The sequence below is a fragment of the Phyllopteryx taeniolatus genome, chromosome 12 (genome assembly GCF_024500385.1).
Source record: "Phyllopteryx taeniolatus isolate TA_2022b chromosome 12, UOR_Ptae_1.2, whole genome shotgun sequence".
Classification (NCBI taxonomy): Eukaryota; Metazoa; Chordata; class Actinopteri; order Syngnathiformes; family Syngnathidae; genus Phyllopteryx; species Phyllopteryx taeniolatus.
Window position 1 is genome coordinate 22228358 of NC_084513.1, and position 19269 is coordinate 22247626.

The 19269-nt window shown below is 46.1% G+C and overlaps 2 protein-coding genes across 17 annotated transcripts in view; one reads left to right on the plus strand and one right to left on the minus strand.

Moving 5' to 3' along the window:
- Positions 1-4616, minus strand: part of dgkh (diacylglycerol kinase, eta) — a 54356-nt gene extending 49740 nt beyond the window's left edge. For all 14 annotated transcript variants that reach the window (XM_061791761.1, XM_061791758.1, XM_061791754.1 and 11 more), the window contains exons 1-2: positions 4449-4616; positions 3940-4104 (exon numbers count right to left, since the gene is read on the minus strand). In XM_061791761.1, coding sequence (XP_061647745.1) covers positions 3940-4104; positions 4449-4496 — 213 coding nt within the window. In that variant the 5' untranslated portion in view covers positions 4497-4616. The remainder of the gene's footprint in view (positions 1-3939; positions 4105-4448) is intronic.
- A 2870-nt stretch (positions 4617-7486) lies between these two features.
- Positions 7487-19269, plus strand: part of vwa8 (von Willebrand factor A domain containing 8) — a 54256-nt gene continuing 42473 nt past the window's right edge. For all 3 annotated transcript variants that reach the window (XM_061791355.1, XM_061791356.1, XM_061791358.1), the window contains exons 1-12: positions 7487-7761; positions 7992-8069; positions 8143-8273; positions 9479-9589; positions 13544-13711; positions 15216-15380; positions 15455-15504; positions 16264-16372; positions 16477-16581; positions 16692-16826; positions 18479-18613; positions 18686-18763. In XM_061791355.1, the coding sequence (XP_061647339.1) occupies positions 7623-7761; positions 7992-8069; positions 8143-8273; positions 9479-9589; positions 13544-13711; positions 15216-15380; positions 15455-15504; positions 16264-16372; positions 16477-16581; positions 16692-16826; positions 18479-18613; positions 18686-18763 (1404 nt within the window). In that variant the 5' untranslated portion in view covers positions 7487-7622. The remainder of the gene's footprint in view (positions 7762-7991; positions 8070-8142; positions 8274-9478; positions 9590-13543; positions 13712-15215; positions 15381-15454; positions 15505-16263; positions 16373-16476; positions 16582-16691; positions 16827-18478; positions 18614-18685; positions 18764-19269) is intronic.

The window sequence follows — 19269 nt, forward strand, 5'->3', positions numbered from 1 at the left end:
AAATTGGAATGAAATTTGCGGCTGAGGTTCATTAACAGACATCGAAGGCTCTGCACATTGTTGGCGTGACAAATTGAGGCAAAGGTTGTGTTTCAATGACAAACTGGATGTCTTTAACCTTCTTGGTGGCCCGTATACCCGGGTATTTCGTGGCCATGAACGCAGGATTTTTTTTGTTCCAGTTGCAATAGGAGTATGGAGAAACAGAGCTATTGCAAGAAACCATCTGCTTCCTGAAGAGAAGATCGACTACTTAGTTCACCGCACCGAATCCATCCCGAGGGAGTAGTGGGCAATCGCCATGCAATGCCCAGGGACCGGATCTCGATCTCAGGGTTTCCCACATATACACTTACAATATCAATATTATACAAATATTAACTATTATCGGGCGGCACGGTGGGCGACAGGTTAGAGCGTCAGCCTCACAGTCCTGAGGACCCGGGTTCAATCCCCGGCCCCGCCTGTGTGGAGTTTGCGTGTTCTCCCCGTGCCTGCGTGGCTTTTCTCCGGGCACTCCGGTTTCCTCCCACATCCCGAAAACATGCATGAATTGGAGACTCGAAATTGCCCGAAGGTGTGAATGTGAGTGCGAATGGTTGTTTGTGTGTATGTGCCCTGCGATTGGCTGACAACCAGTTCAGGGTGTGCCCCGCCTCCTGCCTGATAATAGCTGGGATGGGCTCCAGCACGCCCGCGACCCGCGTGAGGAGAAGCGGCTCAGAAAATGGATGGATGGATGGATTGGGGGGTTGTAAACATCGATGTACAAAAAGAGTTACCCCTGCTCCCCCCAACGCGCCCGGGCCAGCCGAGGGGTGCCCACCACCGCAAATAGATCCCGCTCCGGTGGGAAACACTGAATCTTGTGTATCTTGGTCAAGGGACTTGGCTTGAAATGAAACACTGCCTGAAGGGGAAACCAGAATAACCAGAGAAAGCTCACAACAGCGCAGGAAGAACACACACACAACCCAGAAACTTTGGCCCCATTCTTAGTGGTTGACCAAACTCAACAACTATCCAATCTGGTTTATTATATTATTTTTTTAAGTGCTTCTCCCCCACTCTCCTTCTCCCCCATGTGTGTTTGGGTATGTCCTCAGTGTGCGTAAAGGTGCCGTATTCATCAAATATACAGCTACGTTTGTTGTTGGCATGCAACACATCACTGATGAGAAGTGGGCGGAAACAATCGGAAGGCCTGCAGACTAAATCCAACTCATTGGTGAAGAGAACATGCTGGAAATGAAGCGTACGTTTTCGTTTGTTGGTAAGAAAACCCACGTAGGCGTGGTGGGGAACGTGCAAACAAATACATAAAGATGAGTGTAATGTGGATACACAACTGGGGGGGAAAACTTTGTTTTCCTTCTTGCATATACAATGGCTTTGTAGCAATCTCAAAATGTGAACCAAATGTCGCCACAGAGAAGACATCAAAATGAGTTGAGGAGCCCGACTGCGGCATGTGTTCCCAACCAGTTGTCTTCATGACGCCATCAGCAGCTACCAAGGACATGGTTCTCCACGGCAACCAAAGAAGCGGAAGATGGACGTGCAGTGGACAGCGACATGGGAAAAGTCCACACGTGCATGTGCACTAACAACACACACGCACGCACACACACAGAGCTGTGCAAACAATTCAGTGGAACAACACTCTCGAGAGCGTACGGACACATGATCCATTAGCAACTGTCAGCATACACACGCGCACCTAAAACAACCCCCCTGACCCACACTGCACGAACTTTGTGTTAGCATAGCGTGCTAAGCAGCAGAAGCCTTTTAGAGCACCTTCTCAGCACCGGCGCGCACATGAAATCATTTCTGGGATCTGGGCCAGCCTGTGCAATGAAAGTCGCCAGTGCGGCGTGCATCGGGATTCATACCGTGTTCGCTGTGACAAGCATCGCCCTCGACGACACAGGCGACAGGGGAGAATTTCAACGTGGGGCAGAAATATCGAAAAATATAACAACGGAGAGAAAAAAGATCATCGCAACAAGGGGTAACCTTTGAAGCAATGATTGAACAATTTGGAATTTGGCCAGAGGTTTCGGGGGGAAATACGCAGTCGTGCAAGATGCCAAGCGCACGACAATTCGGCGAACATAAAGTACTACAAAGTCAACGCTGTTGGGCGGAATCCTCACATCGCCAAAACTATTATTGTTCAGGAAATTGAACAAAACATATGCCCTCTTTTTAGTTCTAGTATTAAAAAGGAGGACGCCGTCTGTGCAGCTTTTTTGAGTCCAGACGCAAAAGTGAATAGGCGCTCCCTCTGATGTTGAATAATGCAAATGGAAGTGGAGCAGTCAATAATGAAGTGGATCCTTTGGCGTGGGAGTGCGGCGCGCCGTTGCAGTCTGGAAGGCAAGTGGGCCAAGGAGGCTTAGGTGACAGCGTGGAAGAACTAGCGACGCATCTGCTTACCAACGCCTGCACATCACACGTGGAGCAGATATTATATTATACATACTGAAATATGAACATAAATACAGTATACGTCAGGCGGCACGCCGGACGACATGTGGAGTTTGCATGTTCTCCCCGCGCCTGCGTGGATTTTCTCCGGGTACTCCGCTTTCCTCCCACATCCCCAAAACACGCGTGGTCGGTTAAATGAAGACTGCATATTGCCCGTCGGTGTGAATGTGAGCGCAAACGGTTGTTTGTCTACATGTGCCCTGTGATGGGCTGGCGACCAGCTGAGGGTGTAGCCCGCCTCTCGCCCAGAGTCAGCACGCCCGCGGCCCGCGTGGGGAGAAGCGCTACGGAAAATGGATGGATGGATATATTATACCTCCGCCATATAAGCACACAACTTCACAACTAACGCTTTTCATCAGTCTTTTGTAATAAATAATCCCATGATTATACTGTACATTTCATGACAAGACATTACGGGAAATCAATTTCCCACTGAGATTTTCCCACGGAAACCGTTGATTCGTGACATTCACGGGCCACAACATGAAGTATATATCTGCACATAAACGAGATTCATCTCGATGTCCTTTACACACAAATTGGATTGGCACACTTTCAACAACAAATTCTGATCGTTCATTCATTCATGTTCCGTAGCGCGTCTCCTCACGCGGGTCGCTGTCCCAGCTGACTCTACACCCTCAACTGGTCGCCAGCCAATCAAATCTGATCATATCGTTAAGAATTTGATTGCAGTTCACCAAATATTGCGACGAATGAACATTTTGGAAAAGGATCACTTTAATAATAACCATGATTTTACAAAATACTTATTTGACATTGCTCCTGTCGCTGTACTGAAAGATGTGATATACAGTGCAGCAGATTTCAACATCTGCAGTACAGTTGAAGCTCAACCAAGCGCAATGTTGCATTATGTTGCATTGCATTGACTGTATCGACAGTACAGGGCAGCTAACTTACTGTATAGTACAGTCGTAGGCGGCACGACTGGTTCGCACAGCCGTCCGGCAGTTGTGAGTTTGCGGGTTCAAATCCGGCCCCGCCTGTGTGGAGTTTGCATGTCGCGGGTGTGAAAGCTCCTTTGTTTCTATGTGCCCGGCGATTGGCCGGCGACCAGTTCGGGGCGACCCGCGGGAGGAGAAGCGGAATGCAAGATGAATGAATGAAGAAGAAGAAGAAGAAGAAGAAGAAGAATTCAAGAGGCGTGCACTTGCCACTATTGGTAAACGTGCACAATTCAATGAACTCCAAGAGGAGAGCCGCCTTGCATCCAGACTGATCATGGCAGTGACACCTCAGACACATCAAGTTGTATTATTGGGGGCTGTAGTTTGCAGACTCCATCAAACTGAGAGATGGTTGTTAGCGACATGAGGGGAGCGCAATGTGTTATTACTTGTTTTGGCTCTCGTGCAGGTAGGTCGAGAACAAAAGTCAAGAAGAAGCCATCTCTCCAAGCACCGTTAAGTCTCGTACCTTGCTCCTGATCTGTCCGGAGGTGGACACCTTCCGGATGAGTTTCTGGGGACCCTCCTGCTCCACCTCGCTGTCGGACGACTCGTCCGCAGCACCGGACACCGACACAGCGCCCACCACATGGGGATGCAGCGTCGCCGCAGACCCGGGCCCCTTGTCTGGATCCTGTGTGGGGGCGACAAGAGCTGGTCAGGACCGAGCGGCTTCGGCTCGCTTCGGGGGAGTCCGGGCAAGAGAGGAAAGAGCGTTTTAAACGTGTAACAACACTCGACGACGCGTCAACACGACAGTACAGAATCACATCATGATTGAAGTCGTTCTCGCTTTGCTTTGCTCGTCAGCAAAACCGTCGGAAATGTTCACGTTGCATTCAAAGAAGCTGCAAAAGAAGGCGGAAACCGCACACAAAAGTCTTCTGAAGTGTGCCACAATCGCCGCCGCACGCACGCACGCTAGCTTGTCAAAAGCAAGTCCATTCGAGTCATTTGTTTCCGAATGAATCCACTAACCAGCTCCTCCCAGGCGGGGCTGCGGCTGTAATGGCAGACATCCTCCATGACCGCGCCTCTCTCTGGAGCTCCTCTGCGGGGAGACCAGACGCCGAGCTCGGCCGAGCGGAGGACGACTTGGCGCTGCTCGCGCGGTGCTGCTCAGCCGCGTCGGACCCCGACCTTCCTCCTCCTCCTCCTCCTCCTCCTCCTCCTCCAAGGAACCTCCACAGGCACCACGTGACCCACGTCAACCGAGCACGTTCGGCTCGGGTGACGTCACGGCATTCTCCTGTACGTCTGAAATGATACAAATCCATCCAATGCGTTGTCGATACGAAAGTCGTGCCGGAAGCTGGAGCCTCTCCCAGCTGACGTTCAGTGTTGCCACGACGACTTTGAGGGATGTGCTTGCTTACCATTTCAACAAGTTACTCTGTTGAAAAAGGAACCCTAGTAGCACAATTTCGTGCGATCAGTGACTATGGCATAAAAAGTCCCAAATTATCAAGATGAAATTGTTCAAAATGCTTTCCAAAGTAAAACTATGACATTCACCTTTTCAAACTCTCCGACAAACTCATAGATTGGCGGCGATTCGAGGTCATATTTGGAAAAAATGGGTCACGTTTGAGACGGCGCCGAATGGCACATGACCAGAGAGAGCCAATCACAACGAGGAACTGACTTTTGCAGCTATTCTTCAAAATGAACTACAATTGTGAACAGGGACATTTCCGAAAGCAACTGAAATGTAGAAATGACGGTGTAAAGACAATGACACGTCATGGACTGCAGTTACATAAATGTTGGAATGAAACGGCGTCATCTCATTGCATGTAATCGTTACTCCGCAACAAACAGACGACCCGCGGGCCAGAACCGGCCCGTCAGGGTGTCCAATCTGGCCGCTGGGGGACAGAGACCAAGTGAATTTATATTTTTCAATGAGTCACTCTTGTTGCTAATTTTGTCCACTGGAGGTCGCACTGACAACCACTAAAATGACATTGTGAAATTGGATCTGATATTGATTAAAGTTTAAGTTTCAGGAGAAAAGTAAGCCTACTTCGTATCAACTGATGCGCCACCTTTGCGCTGTGAAGAATACAGTTGTGTGAAAATGAATACCTACTGGAGAAATAAATATTTGACTGAATATTGCAAAACGTCAGTCAACAAAGAGTCTGTCTTTTTTTTCATGCACTGCCCCAACTTGTACGTATTTGTATGAAGGCAGGCGGACGACTGCACCCTCTATGGGAATAGTTGCCCCTTTGGTCTGTATGGTGTAGTGAGTCACTTCAGGGTGCCAGGATTTCCAGATGGATGTGGAAATTCATGTCAATTTGAAATGATTTCGAAATTGTAACACGTTGTTTTGTAAAGAGTGCATTTATGGGTACACTTGGATCTGGAACACACATTCACACCGATGGACAATTTACAGCACCTGTGTCAAACACGAGGCCCGGGGGCCAGCTCCGGCCACCCGCATCTTCGTTTACGGCCCACTGAAGCAAATGAAGTTGTCTATGTCATGTTTCTTGCCAAATTGACTTGTTCCTTTCATTTTGCCAGAAAATATGCACCAAATTTTCAGATTTTCTTCACTTTAAACAGCTACGACAAGTAGTATTCCACCACATCATTTCCTAGCATAAATGGACCAATAATTGTATTTGTTATCTGCGAGTGGCTGGGGACCAGTTCGGCTGTACCCCGACTCTCGCCCGAAGTCAGCTGGGTTCGGCGCCAGCGCGCCCGCGGTCCCACTGAGGATAAGTGTGGCTGAAAATGGATGGATCTTCTGACTTCAAATTGAATTTGTTTCCAACTCAACTCAACTCAATGCAACTTCAACATAATGTCATGAGCTGTGCCCTGCAGTTCTTTTTTTGGAGCTTGGGCGGAGCTATGCGCCCCTCTCGGCCTCTCTCTGTCTCTCTCGCTCGCTCTCTCTTCCCAGTAACCAGCACCACCTCGGGCACGCACCTGCCATCAATCAGCCTTCATCATCACCTGCATAAAAGCCTGCCAGATCCAAGACTCCACTGCCAGAGTATTAACGTTCTCCCGTGGTACACCGGCTCTCAAACCCTCCCCGTGAGCTACGGCAGTCCTCGTAATACTTCTGACCTCAGTGTTTTTCCTTGTCCTCGGTGCTCCTTCTGTGTTCCCCGCCGCGTTGACCTCTTCCACCACGCCGCCGAGCCATCCACCTGCTCACGCCACCGCCCGCCAAGAAAAGTTATACCATCCTATCATGACACATAACACACATTCAAAACAAATATTTATAATAACAACCAAATGCAGGGCCATTTTTGTATGAACTGATATACATCCATTCTCTCTTAATAGTATAGTAAGTCTTTGATTATGTATCCTGTATTATATTGTCTTGTAGATGTATTTTATTGCTTTTTTTACGTCATGGCCAGGGGACCACAGATGAAAACTAGCCTTCTGGCTAATTCTGGCTTTTTTTTTTTTTTAAATGAAATTGCATTGTCCCCTTTCAAATAAACTGATTAACGACTAACAGTATGTGGCTTTCAGAACTACGATATGGCCTGTGACAAAAAAACAAACAAACAAAAAAAAAAAAAAACACGAACCTTACTGATGGATGAATAAAAATACGTTAAATTAAATAATACAGTATGTAAATAATTAAAATAATTACCAACACATTGAATTTATATTGTAAAATCATGTCACATTTATTATACAAAGTAGGCCGTCATTTGATTGTTTTGTGCCAAAACTAATTTGTCAATTAAATAACTGAAAAAATATTTTAACGTCCATTGAGTACTTACAAATATATAAGTACAATTGAATTCAACTTTTACTATTGAAACTATACATATACATCATCCCTCCTTTTCAAATCTTTTTGATATATATTAATACATGTGTAATAATTCTGTTAAGTTTATTTTGTGTGTCGAACTTCACCTTTCATAAACACTCCAAACTTACGTGTTGTCCTTTTCGTTTTTGTTTTTTTTAAAATCTTGTTCCCGGACGAAACATTTAACTCGCGGACCTGTTTTGTCCCTCGTCGAAAACATTCCGGCTTGCAAAAGAAGGAGGTGACATGTAACAAGCAGGTGTCGGGCAAGCAGCAGTGGCTCCCCTTTTACGTCTTGACTTGTCGATGTCGACTTCGTGCGAATAAACGCGAATATGCGCCCGCAGATGTGGTGGAGCGCCACGGCCGCGGCGGTCGCTGCCAGGAGGATGCGGACGATTTTGGGCGCCGTGTTGGGGAAAGACGGCTGGATGTGGAGGAGCCACGAGGTCAAACTTGTCAGCACGTCCTCGGGTAAAGTTCGATGACTAAACGGGGATCATCTGTCACCGTTTCATGACACCAACCGCAGTTTATCAGTCACTGTCAGCGGTAACATCTAACCTTAGCGTGATACGAACTTGGCTTTTATGGCTTCCAATAGCTTCATTTCCTTTCCAGGCCAAACCTGTCCAAAGTAACTTGTTCGAGATCAGATATGTTTGCGTTATTGCAGTAATTGTGTTGACATTGTGTGTTTGCAGGTGAGACGGTGAAGATTGGAGATATTTCTTACAAACTCAAAACGCCACGCAACCCCGAACTGGTTCCTGTCAAACACAGTGCGTCATCGCCGCGTGTGTTGAGCGCTAGAACCCTTAGAACTTGTCACCTTTTCTCAATTTGTGCTCTTAGTTTCAGACTTCCTGCCCCAGGCTGTGGCGCAGCACCTGCGATGGATCATGCAGAAAGACCTCTTGGGTCAGGATGTGTTTCTCATCGGACCCCCGGGACCCTTGAGGAGAACCATAGCGATGCAATACCTTGTGAGTACGCTCGTATAAAGTCCTCCGGTCGCGCAGATGTCGCCAGGGGGTTGCGGTGAAATCCAACATGTTCCATTTCATTGGAGACCTTTTGGCGGCGCCTCTATATGTTTCGCTAGAGAGAAAAACCTTCATGTCACACAACTGCAATCGGTCTTCACCAAAGTTGACGGAAAGTGGACATCTCTACTTGTGGCCGTGCCAACCTCTAAAAAGATCAAAACGATCGCCCCAATGTTTTGGAAGATTTTTCCACTTACATAAAAATTGCTTACAATGCTGCTCAATGTGACAAAACAGCGAGCAATCATCACTAGAATATATGCGGACATCGCTACCTGTGGCCACTTAAATCACCTCAATATTTAGGATTTATTTATGGACATTCAGGCGGAGACCTCAGACTGCCTGGTCAGGTCCAGGATAAAGCTTTGTGGTTATTTTTGTTATATTTATTGTTTTTATCTATCCACAACAATTCTTGCCTTCGAAAACAAGCAACTCATTTCAAGTCTAAACTGCAATCGACGTTAACTTTGTGCCGTCTACTACATAATTAGGAGCTGATCCAGGTCATTCCCAGCGGGCCCTTGGCGAAGTTGAGGCCGACCGAGGCAGCCTGGCCAGCGTGACGCGCCGGTCCCATGCTGAATCCAAATTTTTAGCAATATTTTTCTTCGTACGCAGAGACCGAAACGTCCCGGCGATCGTTGAGTTTCTCCGACCCGTTAGCGTTTGCGCCACGCACGGCTCGGTCGGCTATGCCGCGTCCCGCTCGTGCTCGGCAGAAAAACGTAAAAATCTGTGATTCGCAGTTTTGCTTTTCTGTGTTTTTTTTATGAGGCGCAAAATACACATTTTAACTCGCACATTGCAACGTAAATCTGCTTATTTCGAGCCTTAAATAAAGTATTCCCAGGGTCACCAGCATCTCTTATAAAGTTTACAGAACATTTCAATAAATCAATCAATTAATACTTCCCTGAAGTTTACCCACACAGTGCCTGTTCAGTTATTAAAGGTATTTTGATGGTGATAATTTGATCCTCGAATAGCGTATTTGTATTTCTATGATGTCTTGGGTGGAAAGAAAATAAATTAGGTATTAGCATCCCATAACGTAATAATATATCCTTTCTCTCGTTGTGTGAAATTGGCTCGCATGTGCTTTTTGAGTCAACATCCTTCCTTGTTGTTGTTGGCAGGAGTTGACCAAACGGGAAGTGGAGTATGTCGCTCTGTCCAGGGACACCACAGAGACCGATTTGAAACAGAGGAGAGAGATCCGGGCCGGGACAGCTTTCTACGTGGATCAGGTAGGCAGGGTCTGGTCCGGTTCCCGCTGCGGAATTTTGGACCGCTTGTTGCCGAGCTGCTAGTTTACTGCAGGGCGCCAAACCTGAGCCATAGTGTGAAGCAAACGTGCTAAACACTACATCGCCATGCTACCGGAGTTATCAGCGGACTAGCGAAAATACGCGGATACTTCACGCACATTAGAACTCCATTGAAATATGTATTTTCTTCTGAATTTTTATGCATTGAAAATATTTTTTCTTTCCTTTTTTAAACCCCCAAAAATATTGAATAACACACTCAGTGTTTTTGGGGTTAGCCCCCCCCCCCCCCCCCCCCCCCCAAAATAAAGGGGAAAAAAATTCAATTAAAAATGGGAAATAATTGGAAAAGAAATAGTATGCCCGTGTCCACTGTACCTAAAATATCCATCCATCACTTTTCTATAGCGCTTGTACTCATTAGGGTTGCAGGCGAGCCAGAGCCTGTCGCAGCTGATTTTGGGCAAGAAGTGGGCTACACCCTGGACGAGTTGCCAGTCAGTCGCATGGCACATATTTACACCTGTGGTTAACTTACCATGCATGTTTTTCAAATGCGGGAGTGCCCGGCGAAAAGCCTTGCAACCATAGCGAGAACATGCAAACTCCCAGAACTTCTCATCTGTAAGGCAGATGTGCTAACCACCTGGCTGCCCAATATACAAAACCATACAAGTGCTGTGAAAAAGTATCGGCCCCCTTCTCAAATGTTTATATTTTTGCATAGTTTCCCCACTTTAATGTTTATGATCATGAAAGAAATGCAAATATTAGACAAATATAACCCAAATGAACTTAAACTTAAAAAAAAAAAAAAAAAACAATTCAAAGTTACCTGTTCAAATAAAACAAATACAAATAAATCTGGCTGCACAAGGATGCACGTGGCCGTGTTCAGAAGTTACTGATCACATTCAAACTCAGGTTCAATGGGGGTTTACACACACTGCCACCATTTCAATTTTCAGTGGAAAAACAAAAACAACGCATGCATAGGGCCCTACAGAAACATTATTTGCTTTATGCACTAGAACGACTGACTGAAGAAGCTGTTTGCTGACCAGAATTATTGATAAAGTGTGTCTGTGTGTGTGTGAGCGAGAGATAGAGAGAGAGAGAGAACAGAGAGAGAGAACAGAACGCACCCCAGAAGATGCATGTTTAACAGTTACTTGTGACCATAAAATAGGGCTAATGTTGCCATATGCACAGTCGAAACAACAGCAAAAACATTTGCAACTTACCGCAGGGTGTTTTCTCAAGTTAGAAGTGGGCTGAAATTTTCAAGTTTGGGCAGTGACAAAAACTACGCTGCACGTTAAAGCTGTTGTTTTTTGTCGTTTTTGACGAGTCACGCACGGCTGACACGACTCACTTTGATTGGGCCGCGAAGCCCATCCGAAGACAGACGTGACTTTTTTGTGTCGTTTGATTGGTGAACTTGAATCAAACATCACTGTGGTAATCACGCTGGATTCGAGCAACGGCGCCTGATGTGGAAGGCGAAAACGAAAGTCTAAAAATAGATTGCGCATGCCATGATTGATAAATGAAAGTAGCGAGCAGCATGTAGATTATTGTAACGGAGTAAAAGTGCAATTTCTTCTTAACATAAATATTCAGTATGCTTCATTCAAACTACTCTGACGAGTACAATTAACCAAAATGTTAGTAGAGTAAATATAGCGCATTGCTACCCACCTCTGCGCATATCATTAAGACAGATGTGTGTAATGTGTGTAATCAAGCGAGCACCTCCACCTTCCTCCCACACGCCTCCAGATGAAACCAGCTGTCCGTGCTTTGTTGCCATGGAAACTGGCCAGGACAACATAGTTTTATTTTGGCTCATTGAAGGTGGAGAGGAGCTGCGCACCCATTTTGCAGTGTTTTGATTCGAGAAATAAAATCATACTATAGATAAATACATTTATGAGGTAGCAGTGGGTGTAAGAAGTGCACATTCCAATTTGTGTTTCAAGATGTGTGGGCCTAATTTGGAAAGTGATTGTCGCTCAAATGTCAACTAGAATATTGGCGGACATTCCTCAGAGATCCGTGCTCATTTGGAGTCCTACATTCACTGGGAACGGGTCAATCCCCGTGCTAACGCTCGCGCAATCGTTCCCTGCGGCAGCCTCAGCTCGCTAGTTCGTAGGTCACGAGTCACAAGGATATAATGCTTTTTCTTTTTGGACTTCTCCAATTACCACTAACCACTTAGCAGCCACTTGTGTTGGGCATCTATCATTTCCTCAATTACAGTAATAAAAAGCATGAAAAGCATCCATTGGAAAGTAAGGCATCTTCAAGCGAATGGCAAGCTGGGTGTTTTTTATAGATTTACTGGACGCGCTTTCCTGTTGTTAGTGGAACACGCAACCTGCAATGATCCTCTGCGCTCCATGCTGACCCTGTGTCAAGTGACTCTGAATGAACAGAACCCTGAACATATAAGGAGGAGCCAGTAAAAAAACAACAACTTGACACTGCTTGAGGACAAGCGGCAACGCATCACTTGTATAATTAGCACGTACGTTTTCTTCATGGTCTGTTGTTAAAATGTTTGAGGCTTCCAAATGGTCCGTGTACAGGTGTTTGAGAAAAGTTCCAGCACTGGTATGAGTGTGACAAAGGATGCACAGTGGAACCTCAATTTAGCGGACAAATGGGGAAGGGGTCGTCCGTTACTGCTGATTGTCCGTTATATTGAAGCACCTTTTTTTATTTTATCTTTTTTTTTGTTGTATATTTGGCCTCATGCACCCAATATTACTTACTGTACAGTACAAAATTATTGTTTTGTACTTTTTACGTCCGACATCGGCGTGTGACCTCACAAATGTGCTCCTGGAAGAATGGGCAAAAATCCCCATAAAGTCACCCCTAAACCTTATCCAAAGAGTTGCAAGTACGAAAGCATACGGATTTAGAATGGGACATCGCTTCAAAAATCACGTGGTCGAAACACTATATCCAACCGTGAAGAATCGGAGGCCTGTTAATTAGGTTAGAGACAATTAGGTTGTTCCACATCATTAAGAAAATCGTAGTTTTTATGCATAAATTCATGATGTAAAAGAAGTATCATTGTGCTGATGAAAAGCACGGAATTGTCCGAGGCCTCGCGAAAGGAATGGAAACAGTGCCCGTTTCAAGAAACTCATCACACGGTCGGATCATTTGAACGTGACTCAGAGAGCTAACGGGTTTGTTCCGATAGAAGGAAAAAGAAAAGAAAATTCTGTGAGGCAAAGGTAGAGGAGCCAATGATGAGCAGCTGCTGGCGTCTCCGGAGTGCCAAGAACCTCTCGACGCAGTTTTCCTCCAAAGGCTGTATTTCGGCCACCCCTAACCAATCTCACAAGAATGACTTCAAGACGATTTCACAGGGTATCGAATTGCTTTTAGTTAGCGGTCATCCCTGCATTAGCTTGTCAGGGATACTTAATGGTGGAAAAATAGCTGTGCTAAGCTAGTTTCTTTCAAACCCTTTGAAACCATCATTTACCATCATTACCAAATTATTATTTCATGACAGTGCTGAGAATGGACTTGCAGTTAAATTTAGAACATGTAGGCCTCGCTATATTTGTTTTTATATACAATGCGCCGCATGTGCAAGACACGCACACCTAATTGCATGTGCGCTGTACTCTGCGGTTCGCCCAGACGGCTCAAGTTTCCTGCCCGCTGACGTCAAGACGAGCTTTTTGGTTTTTGCTGAAAATGTGCACACAACACATGCAATGTAAACAAGGAGTCGCCCTGGATCCCACATTTGGAGAGAAAATAAAATGCCTTCTAAAAATAGAAGTTCGGTTTTGGGAGCACAGTAAAACATTGGTTTATTCGAGTTGGGCCGTTGTGGACACTCCGGGCGAGCAGAAGCGGATGACATCATCTTCATTCATTCATTCATTTCTCGCTCAGTGCGCCGTCCGGGCAGCCACTCGAGGGCGCGTTCTGCTTCTGGAGGGTCTGGAGAAGGCCGAGAGGAACGTTCTGCCTGTCCTCAACAACCTGCTGGAGAACCGAGAGATGCAGCTGGAGGACGGACGCTTCCTCATGGCAGCCGAGCGCTATGACAAGCTGCTGCAGGTTGTATTTTTTTGCTTCGCTTTTAACCTGAGCTGATGTTTCTCTTTGCACACTACACAAGAATAGGGAGTCCACACAGGAAACAAATGAAATCAATCGTAAAATCGATTTTCTTTTCATTTTAACAAATGATTATTCTATTCCTGCAATATAAAAGTATTATTGCTTTATAGGCACTTTGACTTCTGCGGGATGAAATGAAATTTTTACTTCATTTTACGAGTGCATATTCAAATATTATTTACTTTGAAATTGCAACATTGGCTTAGCTTTTTTCTGAATGTTTGCATTCAACGAAGGAATCTCATTACGACTTTATCTTTGTCATTCTTACCAGTAAGAATGACAATTTCATTCATTTTTCTGCTAATCTTGGTTTCTCGATATTGAATCCAAAAATGGAACATAAGGGTACACATAAAAGAAAAAGTTCCTCCAAGGAATGGCCCTCTTGTCTTGCCCATTTTTCTTGTTTCAGGCCAAAGTTAGACTTTTTCAACTCAGAACTGCTGCAGTTCTATTGGGTCCCTTCCCTTGCAATTGTGCAAGTTCATCTTCCAGCAACGATACTACTACCACGGCAACCTCCTACAATCCTTACCTTACTCAGTAAATAATTGGCATCTTGTCACTAGCCAAGGTTTACTTTTGGAAGTTTTTGTCATTCCGAGTGAAGATGTCCGTAAACAACTGTTTACATGTGACGGAATCTAGTCCGATCGGGTGTACGCTGTGTTCCGCGTTTAATCGGAAACGCCGCGTGACAGGCGCACTTCGTCGTGATCGTCACGTCATTTATCAAGATGGAGCTCCGTCCGTCGTCTATTCAGCACAGTAGTTGGGATTGTTTTTGTGCGTTTATTTAAAAAAACAACAACTTAGAAGTAGTTAAAAATGAGATCTCTGTCGCATACGACCTCCATCGGGAGCCGCTATCTTCCAATAGGATCTTGTACAATCTTTATGGGTTTTTTTCATACAAAGAGCTATTTCCATAGAGGGAGAGGAGAGAGGGGAGGAGATGGGCTCGTGCTCTTTGCAAGCCCCCACACTCTGTCTGAGCCCGAAACTCCAGATTGTAAGGAAGGTCCTTCAGTCACATTCAGTAATTTTCCATAATCAGGACATTGCCAGCAGCTGTTGTGGCCCGCTTGGGAATGTTCTTGGAGAAGACAAACAATGCCTTGCTGCTTTTAGCAAGGCGAGACATCTCAGAGAAGTTACAGCAGACGTCTAGAACGATAAACGAATGCAAGGACATGCATTCAACCGTATAAACGTTAATATAAGTCATCTTTTCCCGGCTCTCTTCCGAATGCCGAAAATGGAATATTCCATCCATGTGAAACCGAATGAAATTCCATTCCGATTGAGGTGTTTCTCTGGAGCATTTCATTTCATTCGCTTTGGGCTTCGAAACCGATCCTAAATGGAAGGGAAGGCTCCATGTAAACCAGGCTCGTGTTTTTTTCTGGTTGATGTTTGTTTCCTTTCCAACCCGTAGGAGCACACAAAAGAGGAGCTCGACGACTGCAAGATCATCCGCGTAAGCGAGGACTTTCGGGTCATCGCCCTCGGTCTTCCTGTGCCCAAATACAAAGGCAACCCGCTGGATCCTCCCCTCCGCTCTCGCTTCCAGGCCCGAGACGTCTATTACCTCCCATTTAAGGTTTGTTCCCGTGCTCTTATTTAACACCAAAAGAAAGCACACAGTAGCCCTAACAAAACTGGATTTGTCTTCAGGACCAGTTGGAGCTGTTGTACGCGGCAGCGCCAAACATAGCGGCACAGAGGTGAATGCCTGAAAATATGACCCACTTTATGCATCTATCCATTTTCCGTAGCGCTTCTCCTCCAGCGGGTCGCGGCGCCAATCCCAGCTATCTTTGGGCCAGAGGCGGGCTACACCTTGAACTGGACGCCAGCCAATCGCAGGGAACATATAAACAAACTCACATTCGTTCCTTCCAGGTCTCACTGTCATTGCCCATGGGAGCATTGAAGTCCCCCCAGCAGAATGATGGAGTGCCCAGCTGGAGCGCTCTCCAGCACCCCCTCCAGGCGCTGAGCCAGGGGGCAATAAGTATACCCACACCTGCTCGGTGCCTCTCACCGTGGGCAGCTCCAGAGTGGAAGAGAGTCCAACCCCGTGTGTGGAGGCGAGCCCGACTATATCTAGTCTTAACTTCTCAACCTCACACACTAGCTTGGGCTCTTTCCCTGCCAGAGAGGTGACATTCCACGTCCCGAGAACCAGTTTCTGTAGCCGGGGATCAGATCCCCAAAGTCCCCACCTTCGGCCACCGCCCAGCTCACACTGCACACACTCCAACAGGTGGCGGGCCCGTGGGAAGGGGGACCCGCGTTACTCTTTCGGGCTGCGCCCGGCCGGGCACCGGATGAATTATTTAAAAAAAAGATATTTTCGGGATGGAGCGATCGCTTGCTGGTTGTTCTAAACTCCTGTTTTCATTTGTAGGGTAACGTACAATAGCGGGGGTCTGCTTTCTATATGAATGAAAGTGTACTCACACAGTTGGTTCATGTGTCAGGGTGTCCCAACTGCTGTCGCTTGCTACCACACTGTGCTCCCAGGAATCAGCCAACCTGGGTCTTCCTGACTTTCCCATGGACAACCTCCTTCAGGGCATTAATGTACTGGTGAGGACTCGTTGAAACCTCTGCTGCACTCGTCTTTGAGATAAGGGCTACAGTATGATTTAAGAGTAGATGACCTCCAGATGATCTCCATTGTGTCGGCGCAGAATGTTTTCCCCACGATGTCCTCGCAGCAGCTGGTCCAGAGACTTTACCCATACCATAGTATGTTGGGCAAGGACGGGCGCAGCGCTGTGGAGACTGTGCTCAGTGTAAGTTATGCGTCTCCGTTCACTTTGGAGGCCCGTGGGCATCTCCTTCTCTGCAGTTGGGGATTTGTCAGACCTGTATGATGAATGCAGATGTTCTGACTTTTACACAGAAATTTGAGCTTCTGGACAGCCACAGCAACAGCGACACATCGAGCAGCGCCGTCGTCAGCGTGTCCAGGACCGCTGGCGTGGAGGGCTACGCGGACGTCACCTTGCGTGTTGCACAGAAAGACGTTACATTTCAGGTAGCTACCTTTTAATAAAGTCAAATGTTGGACTGAACTCACTGACCACCACATTGGGACAATTTCACGCAATTGAATTGGTTTTACAATGTGCTTTTGCGATATCACGCTTCATCGATCACGCCTTTGCTTTGTTCCGGAATCGTTTAGAATAGCTTTTTACCCGATATATGCCCTTCCTTGCATGAGGGAAAAGAGAGCCACGATCACCGATGCACCGCTTGTCAGACGTTTATTGAATGGTGGGAGAACCGTCAGAAAGATAAACACAATAAGATGCCCAGACTCGCCGATGTCGCACGCGACCCCACCAGGCCGTCCCTTAAAAGCCAATAGACAATAGAATACGCAGCATTTTACATACATTTTATGCTTCCAATTTTTTTTTTCTGTGCTCTGATGCTCCACAACATCCAGAGCCTTCAGGAAGGGTGTGTTTTAAATAGTCGAATTGTGTTCAAAGTGTGTGGCAGGGTCAAAAGTACAAAAACAATCTGTACCTGGCCACTATATTGCAGATTTTCCACTATTGTGGGTGGGTGTGGAACATATCCCCCGCCATAAACGGGGATTGACTCATTTTGTGATTATTTTATTTCGCGCTAGGTTTAGGATAAGTTACAGAAACGGATACAATAATTAACATAAGATTAGATCATGCTTTATTTGCCTCACATCTCAGAAATACAACACAAAAACCTCAAGAAATATTGTGTGAAAAAAATGTGTCAACAAGCAGAGCATAGCACTTTCAGTTAGCATTTTTTAATATATTAAATGAATCCTACTCTGAGGCGGCACGGTGACCGACTGGTTAGAGCGTCCGCCTCACAGTTCTGAGGACCCGGGTTCAACCCCCGCCCCCGCCTGTGTGGACTTTGCATGTTCTCCCCGTGCCTGCGTGGCTTTTCTCCGGGCACTCCGCTTTCCTCCCGCATCCCCAAAACATGCATGCTAGGTTCATTGACAACTTAAATTGCCCGTAGGTGTGACCGTGTGTGCGAATGGTTGTTTGTTCCTATGTGCCCTGCGATTGGCCGGCAACCAGTTGAGGGCGTACCCCGCTCCTGCCCGATGACAGCTGGGATAGGCTCCGGCACGCCCGCGACCCGCGTGAGGAGAAGCGTGACAGAAAATGGATGGATGGATGGATGGATGGATGAATGAATGAATACTTCTCTGATAGCTTAATTTTTGCCCGTGTAAAGGCAATTTTTTTTCAAACACAGTAAGTGCATACTACATTGAATATGTGAACTCCTGTATGAAAATTAATAAAAGGAAAAAACACATTCTATAAAGCAATTATATCATGTATGGAAAAAACTGAAAGAGGATATTAATGTATTTTACTTGTCAATTATTATTTTTATTATTATTCTTTTTTAAGTTGCTTAGTGACTTAATATCATGGCTTTTTGGCTGATGAATCATTTAAAGTGTACATATTTTGTTTCTATGAATATCATGCCGCTGTGGTAAAATAATATGAAATTATTTAATATGTCATATTATATAAAATAATATGTCATCGACGGCTTGTGAAGTCAAATATCCATGTTAACTGGGAGGGCTGGCAGGAAATGTGAGAAAAGTCAACTGCCGTCAAATTCCACATTTGCCGTCTGCAACTCCGTCCAATGAACAATCAGGTCCCCGCGGGCACCAAGGAGCCGCGGGCACCCGACTGCGGCCGCGCCTTCGTCAGCACCCCCAGCCACTCGCAGCTGATTGCTGACATGATGCAGTCGCATATGGTGAAGGACGTGTGTCTCATAGGAACCAAGGTACTGCACACGTACACGAATAAAGGTTATTGTGAAAAAAGGGTCAATATGATTTGCTCGTGTGCGTTTCAGGGTTGCGGCAAGTCAGTGGTTGCCAGAGAGTTTGCTGAGATGTTGGGTTACAGTTTAGAGCCTGTCATGCTCTACCAGGTAAACAGAACTAAGACTTTCACACCGCCGTGGGCAAAATGCGGGGATGGAAGGCGCAAAAGTGACAGAAAATGTGCCACGGCGGTCACGGCGGGGAGGAGAAATCTAGTCGGCCACTGTGCAATGGCGTGAACGCAACGAAGCTCGACAATACGTCATTGGATGTATGAAAAGTGTAGTGGGACCAGACGCAAATGCGTTCCCCGGCTCGCTTCGAAAAGTCAACTGCAGTATGTGTTGAATTTGTGGCGTAGCTGTTTCCAATGCTCACCGCTGAATGTGTGAATGGGTGAGTGAGATGAATGTTCTGCTCCAAGAGTTGGGTTAGTCAATGAGTTGTTGATAGAAAACCAATATTATAGTATGTCCCAGCACCCTTCTCCCCGCCGACGCCGATAAGAACAAAATAAACAGATAAATGTCATTTGAATGCCACATACTGTCATTTAAAAAGATGTTTTATTTACCTTTTTCAGGGTGTGTGCAGGAGAAAGGGGGTGCAGGGA